The sequence below is a fragment of the Megascapheus bottae genome, chromosome 10 (genome assembly GCF_031878675.1).
Source record: "Megascapheus bottae isolate mThoBot1 chromosome 10, mThoBot2.hap1, whole genome shotgun sequence".
NCBI classification, from domain to species: Eukaryota; Metazoa; Chordata; class Mammalia; order Rodentia; family Geomyidae; genus Megascapheus; species Megascapheus bottae.
The window spans coordinates 30015671-30035731 of record NC_143518.1 but is presented as its reverse complement, the minus strand read 5'-3'; the positions used below and the strand labels follow the sequence as shown (position 1 = coordinate 30035731).

The following is a 20061-nucleotide window of genomic DNA, read 5'->3' as shown; positions in this document are numbered from 1 at the left end:
ACATACTTTCTCTTGGCTTTTTTTGCTCATGGCTGACACTGCCAGGTAAGCCACACCTCTGGTTCTGCTTTTAAAAGAAAAAACAGGGCCAGGAGTTTGGCCTAGTGGTTAAAGTGCTTGCCTAGCATGCATGAAGACCCGGGTTCGATTCCTTGGTACCACATACATAGAAAAAAGCCGGAAGTGGTGCTGAGGCTCAAGTGGTAGAGCTCTGGCCTTGAGAAAGTCCAAGGACAGTGCTCAGGCCCTGAGCTCAAGCCCACGACTGGCAAAAAAAAAATAAATAAATAAAAAATAAAAGAAAAAACAAAACTGGTTATTTGGAGATAAGGATCATTCAGTATGTGTGCCTGGAATGGTTTGGAGCCAAGATTCTCAGATCTCAGCCTCTTGAATAGCTAAGTTCAAGAATGAGCCACCTGTGCTTGACTCAACATTAGCATTTTTTTGGAGAGATATGAGGAGAAGCTACTTTAAAACTCACTATTGCACTATTTAGGATGTTCTTTGGACATATATCTTAACTACTCTGGGTACCCTGTATAGAATAACAGGAGAAATATCTCCTAGACATGCAGGCAGGAAAGGCTTTGTTACTGTCAGTGTATTTCCTGCATATCTAGGTTCTATTTCTCTGCTTCTAACTTAATTATTGATCTTTTGCTTTAATTTATATTATCCCTGATTTTAGGCAAAGTATAAAAATCAAGATGGCTCTTGCTTCTGGTAGTCACAGTATATCTCATTCTATTTTTCCATTGCTGTAGACCTGGTTAACTTACCTTCTCCTGTGCCTCTTTGTGAACAGTTGTTGCATATTGCATTAGAAACACATCATCAATTTCTAGGAAAGTAGAGCTCACGGGGTGGACAAGGAAGCTTTTCTGTCCTCTGCTTGTGGCACTGTTGATTCCACAGTCTTCAGCATGTCTGAGCACAGCTGAGCAGCTTAACACTGCAGTGTACTATGGGGGCGTACAGGAGAAAGCTAAGAGCAGAGCTAGGTCCTTTAAATACTACAAGTCCATTTGAAGAGATAACTAATGTATGTGAGGTAAATGGAACCAAAAATTTTAGACTCATTTTAATGCAGTACATATTCTGAAGAAGGAAAAGCTAATGTCTATCTTGATCAATACTTTTCTTTGTCTGGAAGTACTATATCATACCAAAATACCTAACTGTTCTTATAGCTGCTTATTTATCCATGTATATAGAGCCTATGGTAGACCAGGTTGTTATTCTAACCCTTTTCAATATTAGCTCATTTCAGCCTTATACTAATTTTATGAGGTTCCCTGGGTAGAAATGCCTTAATCTAAAATCATATATTTTGGGACCAGAAATCATATTTTTGGGACTTTGTAATGCTTGCATATGAATAATGAGCTATCTTGGGTAGCACTCAAGTCTAAACACTGTTCATTTTTGTTTCATATACAACTGTGAAAGTAATTATGTAACAATTTTAGTGTGCCTGTATTTTGACTATGATCAACCACATGAGGTCAGGTATGAAATTTACCATTTGTAGTATCATGTTGCTACTGGAAAAGTTTTAGACTTTTTGGCCTTTTGGATTACAGATGCTCTCCTTGGCTTATAATAAACTTGCAGTAGATGAAAGTGAGGCAACTTCTTTGTTGTCTTAGGTAGTCCTGTGTCTTCCAGTGTTGCAAACCAGAAAGCCACACTGGTACTTTTGTTGTTGGTGGTCATGGGACATGAACTCAGTGCCTGGGCACTGTCGTTGAAGTGCTCAAGGCAAGCACTCTATCACTTTGAGCCACAGCCACTTCTGGTTTTCTGGAGATGAGTCTCACCAACTGGGCTGGGAGTTTGGCCTAGTGGTAGAGTGCTTGCCTAGCATGCACAAAGACCGGGGTTCGATTCTTTGGCACCACATACATAGACAAAAGCTGGAAATGGTGCTGTTGCTCAAGTGGTAGAGCGCTAGCCTTAAGGAAAGCTCAAGGACAGTGCTCAGGGCCTGAGTTCAAGCCCAGGACTAGCAAAAAAAAAAAAAAAAAAAGTCAGAATCTCATGGGTTTTCCTGCTGAGGCTGGCTTTGAACTGCTGTCCTCAGATCTCAGCCTCCTGAGTAAGTAGGATTACTGGGTGTGAGTCACTGGCACCCAGCTCATGCTGGTACTCTTATAGGAAAGGATTTCTAGATATCTTGTAAAAAAACTTGTCTTACAAAAGGGACAACTTTTGATTTGTGAGTCAAACATTGGAAAGCCTATCAAAATGAAGTCTAAAAACCTCCAAACAGATAGGTTACCCACAGAGTTCATATATAGACCTCAATAAAACCTTACTGGAGGTCCTGAATTTAAACCCATGTGTTCCCACCCTGCCTCTACAGAGTTGTTATCACTCATGTAGCCATGAGCAAGTATTTGTATCCAGTTATTATGCTGTATTTACTTTTATTATTTTGACACTAAAATTGAAACACAATAATATTTGTCGCCATAGGTTTCAGAATAAACATTGTGTTTTCTCTACAGCATTTGGAAGTGGAATAGATGCTCTCCTTCACTTCCCTACTATATAACAGATCTGGTTCGGATGGAGGAACTAATTGCAGGAAAGGAGAAATTTGTTGCTCACATATTGAGGTTTTTCTCAAGAGAGGAACAAAACATGGCACGAAGGAAAAGGAACAGATCAGGTGAGGGAGGGACTTGCCCTTTTAGGCCAAGTCTTGGTTTGAACTTTCCAGTGTTTTAGGAACTGCTAGGCTGCTTTCCAAAAAGCTTCCTCAACATCAGTTTATTTGGTTTTGGTCTCAACTGGGCTGGGGTAGGGCCATACCCTGTTTCCCAGACTGGTCTTGCTCTTCCTCTTTCCTGCCTCAGCCTCCAAGTGCCATGGTTACAGGTAAGGGCAGCGTACCTGGCTTGCTAGCCTGGATTTGATGATAACTGTCTTAGTGGGTCAGAAGCCACTATCATTGTGATTTCCATATGTATTCTCCTAGTAATTAGAGATGTTGCAGCATTTTTTTCAAGCACTGATTGGCTAGTTTGTGTATCTTCTTTGGAGAAATATCTATTCAAGTCTTCCCATTTTTAAGTTGGAGTACATGATTTGCAAATGTTTTTTTCCTACTTATGGATTCTCTTGATTTCTTGTTAGTTTAAAGAACAAAAGTTAAAAACTTTTGATCAGGTCCACTTTACTTTTTTTTCATGTTTGTTGCTTTTGTTTTTGGTATCCAAGAAAACATTGCCTAATACAAGGCCACAAAGATTGACTCTCTTATTTTCATCTAAGAATTTTGTAGTTTTAGCTCACTTTTGTAAGTCCAGTCCTTTTGAGTTAAATTTTGTATAAGGTATGTCTATATTTTGTTATTTTTCACTTAAAAATCTATCATCTTGGAACTCATTTCAGACCAGCATTAAAGAACTTCCTTATTCTTATGATGTTATTAAACTACAGGTCCCATTGAAAATTTGGAAATTTGCACAAACGTGTAAGTTTGAAAACTATTTCAAAATGTTAGTGTGGCTAGGTGCTACCCACACTGATGTCTATAATCTTAGCTACTCAGGAGGTTGAGATGTGAGCATCACAGTTCAAAGCCAGCTCGGGCAGTAAAGTCTGTGAGATTCTTCCTGTTTGGTAGTCACCAAAAAAAGCCAGAAATGGAGCTTTGGCTTAAGTGGTAGAGGGATAGCCTTGAGCAAATAAAAAACTCAGAGGAACAGTGGTCTTAAAAAGAAATTCTGGGATTGTTGAATCAGGAATGTACTTTGAAGGTGTAACCAATAAAGGAAAAAGCTACTGTTTTTTTTTTTAAAAACAAAACAGAAAAGCTCAGAGGTAATGTCCAGGCCCAGAATTAACCCCCCAAACAGTAAATAATAAAAGAAAATGTCAGTGAACCTTGCCAGGCACAGTTTCAACATTTGACAGAATTGACTCTTCAAGATAGTTCTTGCCATCCAGAGAGCTTTGGTAAATGCTGATAATCTGCGGAGAATAACCCTGAGGAATTCTAGAGATTTCATTTCATTAAGGACTAAAAATGCAGCTAGACCCCAGTGGCTCATGCATGTTATCCTAGCTGCACAGGAGGATGAGATTTCAGGATCAAGGTTTAAAGTCAGCCTGGGCAGGAAAGTTGGTAAGACACTTCTCTCCAGTTAATTACCAAAAAAATCAGGAAGTAAAGCTGTGATTAAGTGATAAAGCCTCAGCCTTGAGCAAACAGGCTAAGGAATAGTGCCCAGGCCTTGAGTTCAAGCCCCAGTATGGGCACAGTAAACAAACAAACATAAATAGAGCACACTGAAAATAAGTTGAAAGCAGAAGATTCAGTTAGGTGAAATATCTAGACAAATATTTTTGGAGGAATGAGATGCTCTAAAGTGTTGTACAGCTCAGTCTCCCTGACTTAGTGCATGTATACTTTTTATAGCTTGTTGTATTGTCATCTCCCTGCATATGTGTGTGTGTGTGTGTGTGTGTGTGTCACAGTAAATAATAATGTAAACTTGAACCATACAGCTGGCCTCTGTGAAAGATGTTAAATAAAGGAGAAGTTAAAGGGGGAAACTTTGAAACAGCTGCACCTGAATAATCTGCAGAGTTTTATCTATCTGGTCACTTGAAAGAAAAAAAAAAAGGCTAACCAGAAGCTACTATAAATATGACAGAATCTGTTCATTCAGGTTCTTAAAACTTAATATAACAGTTCATCACCTGGAGACTGTTCACATTTCATACAAGCATGACGAATAGAATATGAAAGAACTTTGGAATGTTTAAATCCTTTTCTGTTCTTAGGATCTGGATACCTTTCAATAAGTTACTTTCCCTTCTGGGTCTAGTGGTTTTTCATGTGTGAAATAAACGAGTCAGATAGTTTCCAAACCTGCAATCAGAACACTTACTGAGGAGTTGGTGAAGGAGCTGCTAGAGGCAAGCTACAGTCATCACTGCAGCTGACTGATCTGAATAGAGCCTGCAATTGGAAAGTAAAAACTTTTACAGCCGGGTGTGGTGGTATGTGCCTGTAAATTTAGCACTCTGAGGCTGAGGCAAGAGGATTGACAGTTCAGAGTCAACTACTTAAAGGGGTTTAGGTCTGCCTGCCTAAGATATATAAAGAATACCCTGTCTCAAAAATACCCCCAAATTACAAAAACCTAAACGTCACATTTCTGGGACATATAGTGGCCACAGAGGCATTACTTACTAAATTGTATTATGCTCCTATCAGTAGCCACATCAGTCTTAAGTAGCCAAGGAGAGGTTAAATAAAGCTTATTATTGTCTTCCAGTTTTGTTTTGGCATAGCTTCAAACAGAAAAGTTGCAAAAGAATGGCAGAGAATGCCTTCATTCACCCTTCACACTTCCCAAACATTAACATTTTATTAGCTATCTATTCCTTAGTCTCTGCCTCCCACTTCCTCTCTCTGCTTACTAGTAGAAATGCTGCTGCTTTCCCCCAAATACTTGTATTTCCTACACACTTAGGACTTTGTTTTATGCAGCCACAGAGTAATTATCAGAGTCAAGAAGTGACTATTGAAATAATTCTGTTACCTAATACATACTTCATTCACTTGTTGCCCATATCCTAATGTTTCTTTCATAACTGAAGATCCAAAGCATGTGTCATTCAGTTGTCACATTGCTTTAATCACTTGTAATGTGTAGTCTGTAACACTACCTTTTTTTTTCTTAAACTTTATTTTTTATATTAAGTCAGTCATTGTATACAAGCTTATAATCCCAGTGCTCCAGAGGTGGTGACAAGAGGATTGCAAATTCAAGGGTAGTTAGTCCAGGCTATATGACAAGTCCCTGTCTTTAAATGCTCACCCTCAAATTATATTGCTATCTTTGCATGCAAATGGATAGGCCAGTTATGTAGTAGGTTGTCTGGTGATTTGAGTCACCAACATTGAGCAGGAGTGGGTGTTTATCACAGCTTCAACGTTCAGTTCTCCCTGCAGGACAGGGTATAGGAGGTGGGTGCCACTGATTGTGCTTTTTTTTCACTATAGTAATTAGTAACTATGCTAGGGAGTGTTATGAAATTATGTAAATGTCTTCTGACTTTCACTGACTGTATCATGGTTTAATGCAGACAAAAGAAAATAATGCATTTTAATTTTAGCAAGGGTCTCCTGAAAATGCTTTTGGTGTTCAGAAATAAAACATGGGCGGAACATTCAGTGGTCATTTGATAAATAATGTGTAGAATTCCTTATTACTCTTTCAAAGGAACTAGACATACTCAGCACTTATTTTCTTTTTCTTTCTTTTTTTTTTTTTTTTTTTTTGCCAGTCCTGGGCTTGAGCTCAGGGCCTGAGCACTGTCCTTGGACTTTCTCAAGGCTAGAGCTCTACCACTTGAGCCTCAGCACCACTTCCGGCTTTTTTCTATGTATGTGGTACCAAGGAATCGAACCCGGGTCTTCGTGCATGCTAGGCAAGCACTTTAACCACTAGGCCAAACTCCCGGCCCTCAGCACTTATTTTCTAAGAACATCCGTCACATAGGTAAAGACAATTTGCAGGTTTATATAAAAATATATAAAAATTATATAAAATAAGTTAATTTATTAGTAACAGAACTTTTCTATTTATCCAGGATTGAAAGTAGAATGAAACAAACAACAATACTAACAATACTTTGAGAAATAATTCCTATTTTTTAAATAGTAGGCTTTAGGTTTCAGAGAAATTGTAGGTTTATAGTGAAACTGAGAGTAAGGCAGAGATTTCCCTACACCACTTGTACACACACATGCACATACTGCCCCGCCCCCGTCAACATTTTCTATTAGAGTGATACATTTGATACAGCTGATGGATGTGTAATAACACTTCCTTGTCACTCAAAGACCACAGTGTTTACATTAGGGTTCACTCTTGCTGTTGTACATTTTATGAATTTGGACAGCTAGAGGATGATGTGTTTACTATTATAGAATTTCATACTACCACTTGAACCACAGATCTGTTTCTAGCTTTTTTGGTTGATTTGTTGTTTAAAAATAAGAGTCTTCACAGAGTTTCTTGCCTAGGCTGGCTTCAAACTGCCATCCTCAGATCTCAGCCTCCACAGTAGCTAGGATTACAGGTATGACCCACCAGTGCCTGCTATGAAAAGAAGTCTTAGTATGCCATTTTAGCATATTCCCATTTTAGCATGGAAAGATAAAGTCTGAGAATGTGTTGTCTATAGCTTTCAGCCTGCCATTTACAGTAAGTCTTTTATTAGTCTATTGATGATGTGTCAGAAATCAAATCATCAGGTTTCTTACCAAAAGTTAATTATATCTACTTTCTAGGAAGTAAGAAAATGTTTGGGTCCCTGATGCAGGTGCTGCAGTTCAAGTAGTAGCAGCTATGGCATTTGTATCGAGCCCTTAGTCTTTAGTGGAAGCCCTTCTTGTGTAACAACCATATTAGCACCCTTTGCATCAACACATCCAAGAGCTGGGGATGTTGCCTCTGTGCAGTGCTGTGGATGCTTGTGTGTCTCCACTATAACAGAGACTGAGTTCTAGCATGGGCTTGAGAGAATGAATGGCTGATTGGAAAAAATGAAATCAGTCACAGGAGAAATGAACAGTACATACATAGAGGAAGAGAAAGAAGAAATAGCAGAGCTTTACAAAGTCAAGTGATTGGTTCAGTGACTGGCCTGATTCAGAGTTGTTGGGACATTTCTCATTTCAAAAACAGAAAGGTCTTTGTTGGTACAAAAAAGGTTAAGGACAGAGTTGTGGCCAGCTGGACATCGATCTTGTGTGGAATTGACTTAGGATATTTGGTAATCCTGTATGGTAGTAAAAATGCATGGGGGCTGGGCTCCCTGGTGGCTCAGGCCTATAATCCTAGCTACTCAGGAAGCTGAGATCTGGAGATTGTAGTTTGAAGCCAGATTGGACAGGAACAACCTTGAGAGACTCATCTCCAGTTAACCACTAGAAAGACAGAAGTAGAGCTATGGCTCAAAGTGGTAGAGCGCTGGCCTTGAGTGAAAAAGCTCAGGGACAGTGCCCAGGCCCCAAGTTCAGGCCTCATCACCTACCAAAAAAAAACCAAAAGAAGTACATGGGAATTGTTTTTGTTTTTGACTGGGATTTCAAAAGATAAATTTCTCTTCTCTGTCCCTCCTCTTAACTAGTTTCAGCACACAAATTTGTCTCTGAACAACCTCTGCAGATACCTTTTATGAAGGTAGTAAAAAATGCTGAAACCATTTGGTGTGACACCAGTATGATGCTTAAATCAGAGCTTATCTGCATTTGGCTTTATATTCCTTGTTCTTTTTTCATTCATCTATTCATTCATTCCTCCCCTACACACACAATATTTAAGCAAATATTTGTTGGCCATATGGAAAAGGGTCCAGACCCCTGTCAGGTAATGGGGTGATGTTTGTCACCGAGGTAATGGTGTACCAAATAGACATAGTCCTCTGTTCTGGCTATTATAATTATTCCAGAAAGTGTGAGGAGAGCATGGATGAGGAAAGGACAGGATTCTGGGGAACACAGGATGGGGAGTTTGGAACAGATGCTGGAGAGGGGGAAGTCACTTTGAGACTTAAGGCCTAAAGCATATCTTCAGACAAAGAGTGCAGCAAAGTATGTGCCAGCAAAGTATGTGAATTTATAATGGGGTATATTTTTGTAGGCACTCCCCCTACACACACACACACACACACACACACACGCACGCACGCACGCACGCACGCACTTTAATGTCATTCAGTAGAAGTCCAGAATAGCAGCCTGACTCATGGAAGAAAGGAATCTATGTCAGCTGCAGCATGGCCCCATTTAGAGGAGGAATTTGAGCACGGTGGCCAAGCAGCTCTGTACCTGCGTGGTCCAGTCCACTCACATGCGTCATTAAGCTGGTACTATTTTATCCAGGAGCCCTGGAAGCACAGTGGATGTCATGGTGTGCTTGGACAGAATGCTCTGGAATTTAGAGACAACTCATCACTTTGTCGTGACTTCTTCCTCTGTTTGTTAAAAACAAATTTTTTGTTTTGAAGGCCTGGAGTTTGGCCTAGTGGTAGAGTGCTTGCCTAGCATACACGAAGACCCAGGTTTGATTCCTTGGTACCACATACATAGAAAACGCTAGAAGTGGTGCTGTGGCCCAGGTGGTAATGCTCTAGCCTTGAGAAAGCCCAAGGACAGTGTTCAAGCCCTGAGTTCAAGCCCCAGGACTGGCAAAAAATAAGGAAAAAAATTTATTTTGAAAACTAAAACCTAATACCAAGCATAAGAGAAAGAAGAGATAATATACAAAGTAAATATTAAAATGAGTACCCAGACACTAACTTCTCTTTCCAGTGTTAATTACTCTGTGTGTGTGTGTGAGTTATGTGTGTGTGTACTAATACTAGAGATTGAACTCAGTATCTGTGTACTGTCCCTGAGCTTTTTCTCTTAAGGCTCGAGCTCTACCACTAGAGTCATAGCACCATTCTTTGCCTTTTGGTGGTTAGTTGGAGATAAAGAGTATCAAGGATGGCTTTAAACTATGATTCTCACATTGCAGCCTCTTAAGTAGCTAGGATTACAGGCATGAGCCACAGGCGCCTAGCTTGGCTATTACTTTAATAATTGAAAATAAGTCATTACATAAAATTGCACTTGGCACTTTTTTTTGTCAGTTGTAGCTTTTTTCACTCAAGGCTAGAGCTATACCACTTAAGCTGCAGTTCCACTTCTGGCATTTTGATGGTTAATTGAAAATAAAATTTTTGTTCCTGCCTGTTCTGACTTCCAAGAGCAATCTACACATGTCAGTCTCTGGAGTATCTAGGATTATATGCATGAGCCACTACACCTGGCTGGCAAACCATTCTTGAATTTGCTTTTTTCTTTGTTGTGATGGATCCTGTTTTGTGTTCTGTGTTTTGAAAAAAACGTTCTTGTTTTCTAAAACATTCTGGTTGTCTATCTAACATGTAAAGAATATCAACCTCTGGGAGATGAAATAGATGGGGGGGACAATAATCAAGATGTACATATAAATGTACATGTTAAGTTGAAGACTTGTACAACTGCTTGAAGGTAGTGATGAAGAGAAGGAAAGGACAACTTCTGGGTATCATTTTTTTTTATAGAAATGACTTCTAGTCAGATGATTCCACAGACTTTGATTCCTTGTCAGATGATTTTGTGGGTGTCTTTTTGATTTTGATCAAGCTATTGGCATTCAGAAGTGCCAATTGCTTCACAGCTGAGAGATATCCTTGGATAATGATGCACATTTTAGAAACCATATCCCCCAGAGCACCCTAAAGCAGAGAGGTTGTTTTGGTTTTGTTGGCTTTCTTTATCCTTAAACTCTAGCATTGTTAGAGATTCTACTTCTTGTGGAACCTTGCCCAGGTAGAAGGAATATACAGCTTTATTTCCATATTGAAGTTTTCATGTAAGTTCATATATAACTCAGAATCCAAAAATGTCAGAATTTTGGAAACATTTGCTTATCCATCGTTTTACTTCATTTCTAGGTTAATTTCCAAGATGATTGGTTACCCTCTCAAAAATCAGCAGGACATCTATGAATTTTGGTGCCAAAGCTATAAGACATTTTACAACTGTACCAAAATTGTAAATCCTAGGCCTGAAAAGAATGTATTTAATAACTTACTGAGATTGGGATTCCATTCTTTAGTGACATGGAATGTCGATTGGAACAATACTTTCTGTTCTTTTCATTTGCATTTTTAGCCATACTAACCAGCCCCTGAAAACTCCCTTGTATGACTGAAGAGGAGCTGTCTGAATCCACAATAATTTTACTATGTATTTCATAATGCTTCTAGTCATTTAAAAAGGTAGGGAAGAGGAGAAGGCAGGACAAAGCAAACCATTCCCAGTTGTTTAAGAAGCCAGTGAACTCACTCTTTGTTTGAGCTGCCTGGAATGTAGTGAGAGGGAAACCTGTGTTTTAGTTTCTCTCTTTACACATTGGAGAATGTTTCTTAGAAGATGCCATTCATGCTTGTTTTGGTTGGTTAGAAACTTGGGAGTGGGTTTGGTAGAAGCACATCATATTCTAGGTGCTGCTAAATACATGGGAATGATGTGCAGTTCTGAGCAGGAGTTTCCCTAGATGAGGTAAACATAGCAGTCAACACATTGGCCATTCTTGCCTTGTCTCTCATGACACCATGATTTCCTGGGACACTTCCGGTTTCATTGCGTGCAGCATTCATTATTCTTAGCTACACTCATCACTTCAGTAGAGGCGCAAGGTAGCCAAATGGGCTCCTCTGTATATTTGGAGGGAGGTTAGGATATGAGGTCTATAAAACAGCCAAAGCTTGCTCAAAGCATCTTGGCTGATGTGGGAGTTCTAACATGGTTTGTTGTGGTTTTATTTTTGTTTTTGTTTGTTGCCAGTACTGGGTCTTTAAATCAGGGCCTCGTGTTCTCACTTAGCATTTTTCAGCATTAAGGCTGACATGCCACTACTTCTGGCTATTTGCAGGTTCATTGGAGGTTAGAGTCGCTTGGATTTTTCTGCCCCAGCTGGCTTCAAACCACAATCCTCAGATTTCACCTCCTGGGTAACTTGGATTGCTGGTGTGATCCACAGGTTGAGAATATGTTAAGAACCTTTCTGACCTTGCTATAAACGACTTGAAGTTAACATATGCAAGGCTGGGAAGTAAAGAGTTTAGAAACCATCTAAGTAATCCAAGTGAAAGGTAGCAGTGGCTTGGACCAGAGAGTCAGGAAGACAATCAATCTCTAGATGTTTCTAAGTAAAGACAGATGTTTTATTGACACCTTTGGAGGTACAGAGCCAGCCAAGCAGCCTGGCAAAGAGGCTATGGTGAGGATGCAGATTCTGATGGTAGAGTCTTTGGGCAGGGTACTCACCCAAGAGTGGTTTCCTCCTGAGATTACAGTTATGAGCAGTTAGTGGCTCTAAGAGCTACACATTCAATTAGCCAGAGATGAATGGAATGTTTGAAATAAAAACCACTTATAGCCAGCTGTGGCATACAGATTGCATAAAAGCCATAGCCTTTTCCTCCTATTCTTAACTTTAAACTTGGACATTTGGCTTAATTCCATCTTTAAATAGCATTCCTGTACCCAAGCCTTGAGGCAAGCATCTGGTTTAAGAAAAATCCTTGAGAAACTTTGTGGGCTTCCAAAGCTGGCTTTGCTTGCTGTTGTCAGCACATGGAGAAAACTAGTCAAAAATCACTCAGACAGACAGAGTCAGACTTGCAGACCAGTGCTGCTTCCTGGAAGAAGCTGGTTAACTGGTCTGCCCAGTGCTTTGTCCTTCACTCTGAACTCCAGTGCCCGGGGCTGCTTTTCTGCCTACCCACAATAGCAAGGAACACCTTTTGTTTGCTTCCAGCCTCAAAGAAGGTCTTGTTTTGAGGTTTGGACCACAAATAATAATCCATTGTTCCCTATAATAATAATCCTCCCTCTTTTAGCAGAAAAAAAATCTGCTTGATGCAGTGTGGCTATCAGTTTATTTAAAAGAATAGCCAAAGTGCTCACTGTGTTCTGAGAATAAACATTTGTAAGGTGGTGGGGAGGAGTGGGGGAGGGCTCTTGTTCCCTTTGGTCCTCATAGTTAAGCCCTCAAGAAGAAAAGTTTCTGAAAATGACCTTCCATCTCAAGTGATAATACATTCTTGTTCTGCCTATCTGTTATATTCTAAGACTATCTGGAACACTACAACTATTTGTTCCAGACTATTTCTTTTTCTTTTTCTTTTTTGTCAGTCCTGGGCTTGAGCTCAGTGCCTGAGCACTGTCCTTGGACCTTCTCAAGGCTAGAGCTCTACCACTTGAGCCTCAGCACCACTCCTGGCTTTTTTTTGATGTATGTGGTACCAAGGAATCAAACCCAGGTCTTCGTGCATGGTAGGCAAACACTCTGCCACTAGGCCAAACTCCCCACCCCAGACTACTTCTTTAACAATAATCTGGTTTGGGGTTGGAGGTGTGCACTTGGTAGTGGAGCGCTTGTGTAGAGGATACATGTCCCCCAATTCAAACCGTAGTACTATCACAGTATCGCTTACATTCTTTATAGGAAAAGGGTCAATTAAATAATAGACATGGCCTTTATATAAATATAAAAGGTGAGGTAAAGTTTAACGTGATAACAATTGAAGTATAGCAGGTGACTCCTATTGAAAGAAGTACACATAGCTGAGCTTGTGGCTCATACCTGTAATCAATCTTAGCTACCCAGGAGGCTGAGACCTGAATAGTTCAAAGCAGAAAAGTCCATTCAACTTTATCTCCACCCAATCAGCAAAAAGCAGGGCTGGAGTTAGGGCTCAAGTGGTAGAGGCTACGTGCTATTAAGATTCTGTCATGTTCTGGGAATACTACAAGTTGTAGTGATAGTAAAGATTTGTCAGTGGTTGCACTCGGCATGATGGTACCATGATTCCAGCTACTCAGCAGGCGTAGATAAGGTAGAGGTTTAAGGTTAGGTGTGTAAATGTTAGTGAAACTCATTGCTGTGGTACAGCTGGCCTGGGCAAAAGTGGGAGACTGAAAAGCAAACCAAAAGTAAAAGGACTGGGACATGGCTCAAGAGGTGAAGCCTTGATTTCAACTCCCAGTCCAACCAAGGGGGGTGGGGAGGGAATTAAACAAAACAAGGTCAGTGGTTGCCAGGAGTTTTGGGGGAGGAACCTGTGGCACAGAAGGACTTCTTGGTTTGTTTGTTTTGCTTTTGTTTTTAGATAGTGAAGTATTTTGTATGGTATATTGTGAGGGTGATTATCTCCTCTTATACCCACATCCAAAGGAGGTATAAGACAAACCTTGATTAACAATAATGTAACAGTGTTATTTAGCTCATCAATTGATGCAAATGTGGCATGCATTACAAATAATGGAACTGGATGGGAGGGGGGAGGAATTCATAGGAACTCTTCACTTTCCACTTGTTTCTGCATACCTAAAACTGCTTTTATAAATGTCTATTCATTAAAAGAAGCTATTAGGTATAGCTCCAAATAAAAACCCCAAACCACCAAGTTAAAGAAGCCCTTCAGCATACAATATCCTGTGAGAAGTGGAGTGTAATACAGCAGATTGCTTTTACCTTTTTCTTTGATAAATAACGTGCAAACCCCACGTTTAAACTGCCCTTCTTTCTGCAGTGACAGCCAGAGGGTCAGCCTTGGAAGTGTATACACCAAAAGAACTCTATGTGGCAAATGGGACACAAGGGAAGCTCCCATGCAAGTTCAAGTCCACCAACAAGACTGGCCGGTTGACCTCGGTCTCCTGGAGCTTCCAGCCAGAGGGGACTGACACCACTGTATCGGTAGGAATGTTTGAGTGTTATTATTTCTCACAGGCTTCTTTACTGCTCTCTTGTATCTTGTGATTGATGACCTGTGCGCATCCCGTCCCCAAATGAGCAAAATCTATTAATTTACAAGATCTTTTTTTGACTGAAATTCTTCAAGAAAAAAAGCTAAGCATCTCTTAGATGAAGCTTGTTTTCTTGGTCTTTCTGATTTTTTTGGATATGTATTTGTCTATACATCCTTCTGATTTGATTGTACTTTTCTTGATTGAGCCTGTGTGTAACTCAGTAGTGTTTATTGGGAACTCACAATGTATAGGCTTTTGGAGGGAAGAGGGAATTTCAAACACCCGAGGCTTTAACCTGGGGGTGTAGAAAAGTGAGACTGGTGCATAGGTGATTCGAGTAAAAGTAGGGGCCTCACAGAGGTCAATTAGTAATTTACTGGGAGCTGGCTAAACAATTTTAAGGGAAAAGCTTGGTGCTCCAGGACTCCCAACAGGTCTAGGCTTGTCCACCAATTAAAGAAAATCATTTAGGCCCAGTATCATCAGCTCACATCTGTAATCTTGGCTAATCTGGAGGCTGAAATTTGAGGATTGAAGTCACCCTGAGTAGGAAAGTCCATGAGACGCTTCTCCCCAACTAACCACCAAAATGCCAAAGGGGAGTTGAATCTCAGATGATATAGCCTTAAGGAAAAAAACAAAAAGCCCAAGGTGCCTGGATACTGGTGACTTATGCCTGTAATCCTAGCTGCTCACAGGCTGAGCTCTGAGGATTGCAGTTCAAAGCCATCCTGGGCAGGAAAGTCTGTGGGACTTTTATTTACACTAGCCTACTGAAAAAACTAGAAGTTGAACTGTGGCTCAAGTAGTAAGAATGCTAGCCTGAGCAAAGAAAAAAAAATGCTCAGGGACAGCAGCACTCAGGTTCAAGCGCCATTATGGGTGCGCGCGCACACGCGCGCACGCGCGCACACACACACACACACGCACACACACACACACACACACACACACACACACACACACACACACACACACACACACCCATAAAGTAGAAAAACACCGAGGTGGGGGGGTGGGGGTGAAGTGCAGAGGAAATTCAATACTGTCCAGCCTGGGAAGAGACAAGTAGAAGCTTTTCAAGCCCATCTTCCAGGTTCTGACTTGAGCTGCAGATTTCAGTAAAGGACAGTGGGCCAGATAGAAGTGAAATTTCTTAGCCAAAGGTATGGTTTGGCTGATCATTATCTGAGAATTGGTCTGAGTAAGAATGTCATTGTTCCCTGGGGAGTAGATAGTACTTTTGACATCAGGTCCTCAGTCCTGTTTGTTATGGAATACTTTGTAAGGATAAGGAGAGAATGGCTCAGAGCTGAACAGACATGAAAGACTTGAGAGACAGGTACACTGAGTTTTTTCCAGCTTTTCATTACCTGTGGGCTCAAGTGAGGAGTCAGTACTTTTAAGCAAAAGCAGTTTTTAAGTACCTACTATATGATGTAGTGGGTGCTTATTAACCATGACCATCAGGTCTGTCCTGAGTTTCAGTCCTGGGCTTGGGCTCAGGGCCTGAGCACTGTCCTTGGACTTTCTCAAGGCTTAGCACTCTACCACTTGAGCCTCAGCACCACTTCCAGCTTTTTTCTATGTATGTGGTACCGAGGAATCGAACCCAGGTCCTCGTGCATGCTAGGCAAGCACTCTACCACTAGGCCAAACTTCCGGCCCCCTGTCCTGATTTTTTGTCTGTGAAGTGGAGATAGTAAACCTTCCTCCTAGGAGGAAAGGAAGACTGTACAAGTTTTGTGCCAGGGTGGTGGTGAGATCTTGCAGTGCTATAATAGTTTATTGTGCTACTTTGGCCTTGTTAGCGCATTGTGAGTCTTTTGAGTACTGACTCCTACTTTAGCAGTGTTGTACATGTTAGATGGTCAATGTTGTCATCAGTCTTTAGAACACCCCTTCATAGTGAGTGCTGCGATGTGAATGTGCTCTTCAAATGATTTGGTGTTGGAAACTTAATTATCAAATTTAACTGTTTTGAAATGGTATTAAGAAGGAGAGTGGCTTCAGATGCAGTCAAGACCAGCTTAAGTGAAGTCAGTTGCAAGTAGGGTCCTGTGATAGCACGGGTGACTGAGAGCAAGGAGAGAAATCTGAGCTCACTTACTTGATCCAGCTTCCCCTCCCCCATATTAGAGTTCACAGTAGTGCCAAGCAAGGGCAGCATACCATGCTCTGAGACTTCCTGGCCTTTAGACCATGAGTCAAAAAGCTTCTATTTTTTAAAAAATAAAGTACTCAGCCAGACTTTTGTTCTCCTAACAGCAGACTAGGATGGCAAATTGTATTTGTCAGTTCATGGGTGGAAACTATTTTTCTGTCAGAGTCCAAGGTTTATTAATAGGAAGGAGCTCTATGTCATGTCTAGTGAAGACAGAAGTGGGAGGCACCATCAGGAACTTCAAATTTGTGTTAAGTTCCTTACAGTCCAGTTGGGTATTATTTGAGGTAAGACACAGTGCAGAACACAAAGTTTAGAACTTTCTTGAAGTTCTGTCCTGGAATAGCCATACAAGTGAGAAAAGGAACATACACTTGTTTGGAGGAAAGAGATACAAAAGCATTCTGCCTCACAAATCGAGTGTCAGTGTGGAACATATACCAGCATTCTCAATGAACAAAATTAAGTGTGCAAGTTGGCTCAAGAGAGTCCAAAACACTAAAGTTGGGAGGGTCTCCTTATGAAGTCTTCTGCAAGAGCAGATGTGAAGAACACCGTTCAGCCTATGGAAAATAAAGCTATCACCAGCGGGACATTCAGAGTTAATAACTCTTTTGAAGAGCAGTTAGGCCGGGAGTTTGGCCTAGTGGTTAAAGTGCTTGCCTAGCATGCATGAAGACCCGGGTTCGATTCCTCGGTACCACATATAGAAAAAAGCCGGAAGTGGTGCTGAGGCTCAAGTGGTAGAGCTCTAGCCTTGAGAAAGTCCAAAGACAGTGCTCAGGCCCTGAGCTCAAGCCCAGGACTGGCAAAAAAAAAAAAAAAAAAAAAAAAAAAAAGAGCAGTTAGCTCTACTTATGCACAAATATTCATATGTGAATTGAGGAAGGTTTAGTAATCCAAGGTTACATTCCCTCCCCTTTTTTTTGGTGCCAGTTCTGGGCCTTTAACTTAGTCTGGGTGCTATTTATCCCTTAGGGTTTTTTTTTTTTTTTTTTTTTTTTTTTTTTTTTGTGCAAGGTTGTCAGGCTACCACTTGAGGCACAGCTCCATTTCTGGCTCTGCTGATGAAATAGAGGTATGAATTTCATAGACTTTTTTGCCTGGGTTTGCTTTACATCATAACTAGGATTACAGGCATGAATATGTGCCTGACACAGGCTGCATTTCTGATTAGAGTTGTTAATTAATACCTACACACTAGTCTGACTGCGGTTAACTCTAGAATATAGGCTCTTTTCTCTTTGAAGTCTTAGAACAGAATTGGAAAGAAAAGTGTGCTCAAAGCTAGCATACCATAAATGTTTGTGTTGTTTAGGGACCAATTTGGTGAAGAGGCTTTTCTTGTGCTTCTCCTTTCCCTCTCTGAACCACTTTCCTTCTGCCATCTGCAGCAAACTTTTAAGAATCTTTGCTGATTTATTTTTTGCTTATAGCGTATAGATTTTGTCATTCTTCCTGCTGTATCTCTGCTGTTTCTTAAACAATGTTGATTTTGTGCCTAGATTGGTTCAGTAACACTTGGCTTGTTTTACTTGTTTGGGTTTAACCATCACATGCCTCTAGTTATACCAGTCTTACAGTAGTTCTTTTTTGCTTTGGTACTGCCTTTGTTAGAAACCTCTTGGTTTCACATTTGTAACAATTATACTTGTTGAAAAGTCAAAGCTTATTAGAGTTTGTCCTAGCCTACCATTTCAACTTTGCTTCTATTCTTATGAGGTTATTTCCAGTCTAGTAAAAACGCTTTGTGTTCTGCCTCTTTCTTCTGAATTCTTGCCATATTTACCTCCTAATCCTTCCAGAACACTCTACTCTCAAGTTCTTAGAACTTAAAACTCACTATACACTCTATAATACATATCCTCTGATAGGACAGTTTTTCTCTTCGTCCTGATTATTGTTGTTTTGAAAGGAGGCACTTACCTTCTTTAGTATCCCTGTGATAGTTTCAGCACACTGCCATATACTTCATAAGTACTGGCTGGTAATGAGATCCAGTAAAGTTTGTGAGCTTTGGGTACATTACTGTTTCCTCTCACTGGTTTGATAAATACATGTAGTTCTTGCTAAGTGTTGAGGAAGTAAATGTAGTTCATCACTTTCCTTCAGAAAGTACCCAGTCTGTGTAAGCAGACTCCCGGGGGAATGGTGTGCACTTAAGTTGGAAGAGGAAGTAGGTATTGTAGCTGCTTCAGAAATGCAAGGAAGAAGACTTTTAAGGATGTGGCTTAAAGAGAAGGCAGAGACTAAATGATGAAAGGACCTGTTTGTTACATTAAGAGTTTCTTCTATTTCTGGTAGAAAGGAGAGTGAAATTCTTTTTTTTTTTTTTTTTTTTGTGAGTCCTGGGCCTTGAACTCAGGGTCTGAGCACTGTCCTTGGGGCTTTTCCCTCAAGGCTAGCATTCTACCACTTGAGCCACATCACCTCTTCTGGCTTTTTTCTATGTATGTGGTACTGAGGAATCAAACCCTGGTCTTTGTGCATGCTAGGCAAGCACTCTACCACTAGGCCAAACTCCCATCCCACGAGAGTAAAATTCTTTGAGCAGGTAGGATATGAGCAGACATAAGACATATGAAATGATGGGGAAAAATTAGCACCAGCCTTGAGAGGAAAGATGGAGTTGAATTCTTTCTAAAAGACCTGTGTTGGGCAGGGAGTTTGGCCTAGTGGTAGAGTGCTTGCCTAGCATACACAAAGACCCAGGAACTGTGGCTCAAGTGGTAGAGCACAAGCCTTGAGGAAAAAGCCCAAGAACAATGCTCAGGCCCTGAGATCAAGGCCTAGGACTGGCAAAAACAAAACAAAACAAAAAAAACCTGTGTCCTTAGGCAGATCACTGAAGTTTTCTGAGACTTCCCACTGGACCTTACCTTATTGAAGATTTACTTTGAGAAATAAGTTTGTTTAAAGTAGGTTTGAGCCAGGTACGGTGGCTCATGTCTATAATCCTAACTACCCAGGAGACTGAGCTCTGAGGATCGAGTTCAAAGCCAGCCTGGGCAGACTTATCTCCAATGAATCACTAGAAAAGGGGAAATGGGGCTGTGGCTCAAGGGGTAGGGCGGTAGCCTTGAGCTGGAGAGATCAGGGACAGCGCCCAGGCCCAGAGTTCAAGCCGCATGGCCCACCAAAAAAAAAGTAGGCCTAAGAAGGAAGAGTACACAGAGACAGGCTAATACTTCCTTCAGAGGCCCGGAAGAACATTTTGTATACTCCAGGTTTGTTCCTTTTACATGCTAATAACTTTTCCATCAAAGTTTGCAGATTCATAGATACATGCCATTTAGGCTTCTTTTCTGTGTCTTTATGTATCTTTATGATTTTAGTATCTTAGATGAGTTTCTGAAGCCTTTGAATTTACTGGGCTCAATGTAGTCTTGTAGGAAGGCATTAGCTTTTTAAGAATAAGATGGGCCTGATTTTAACTCTGGGCCCACCACTTTTTATTAATTAAGACCTGGAGAAATGACTTCATTTGAGTTCTATTTCATTATTTAAAAAA

General features: G+C 40.6%; 1 protein-coding gene across 1 annotated transcript in view; it reads left to right on the top strand.

Annotated features, from left to right (window-relative positions):
• Positions 1–20061, top strand: part of Mpzl1 (myelin protein zero like 1) — a 47108-nt gene that overhangs the window by 12023 nt on the left and 15024 nt on the right. Inside the window, exon 2 of the mRNA XM_090340524.1 lies at positions 14167–14333. Coding sequence (XP_090196650.1) covers positions 14167–14333 — 167 coding nt within the window. The remainder of the gene's footprint in view (positions 1–14166; positions 14334–20061) is intronic.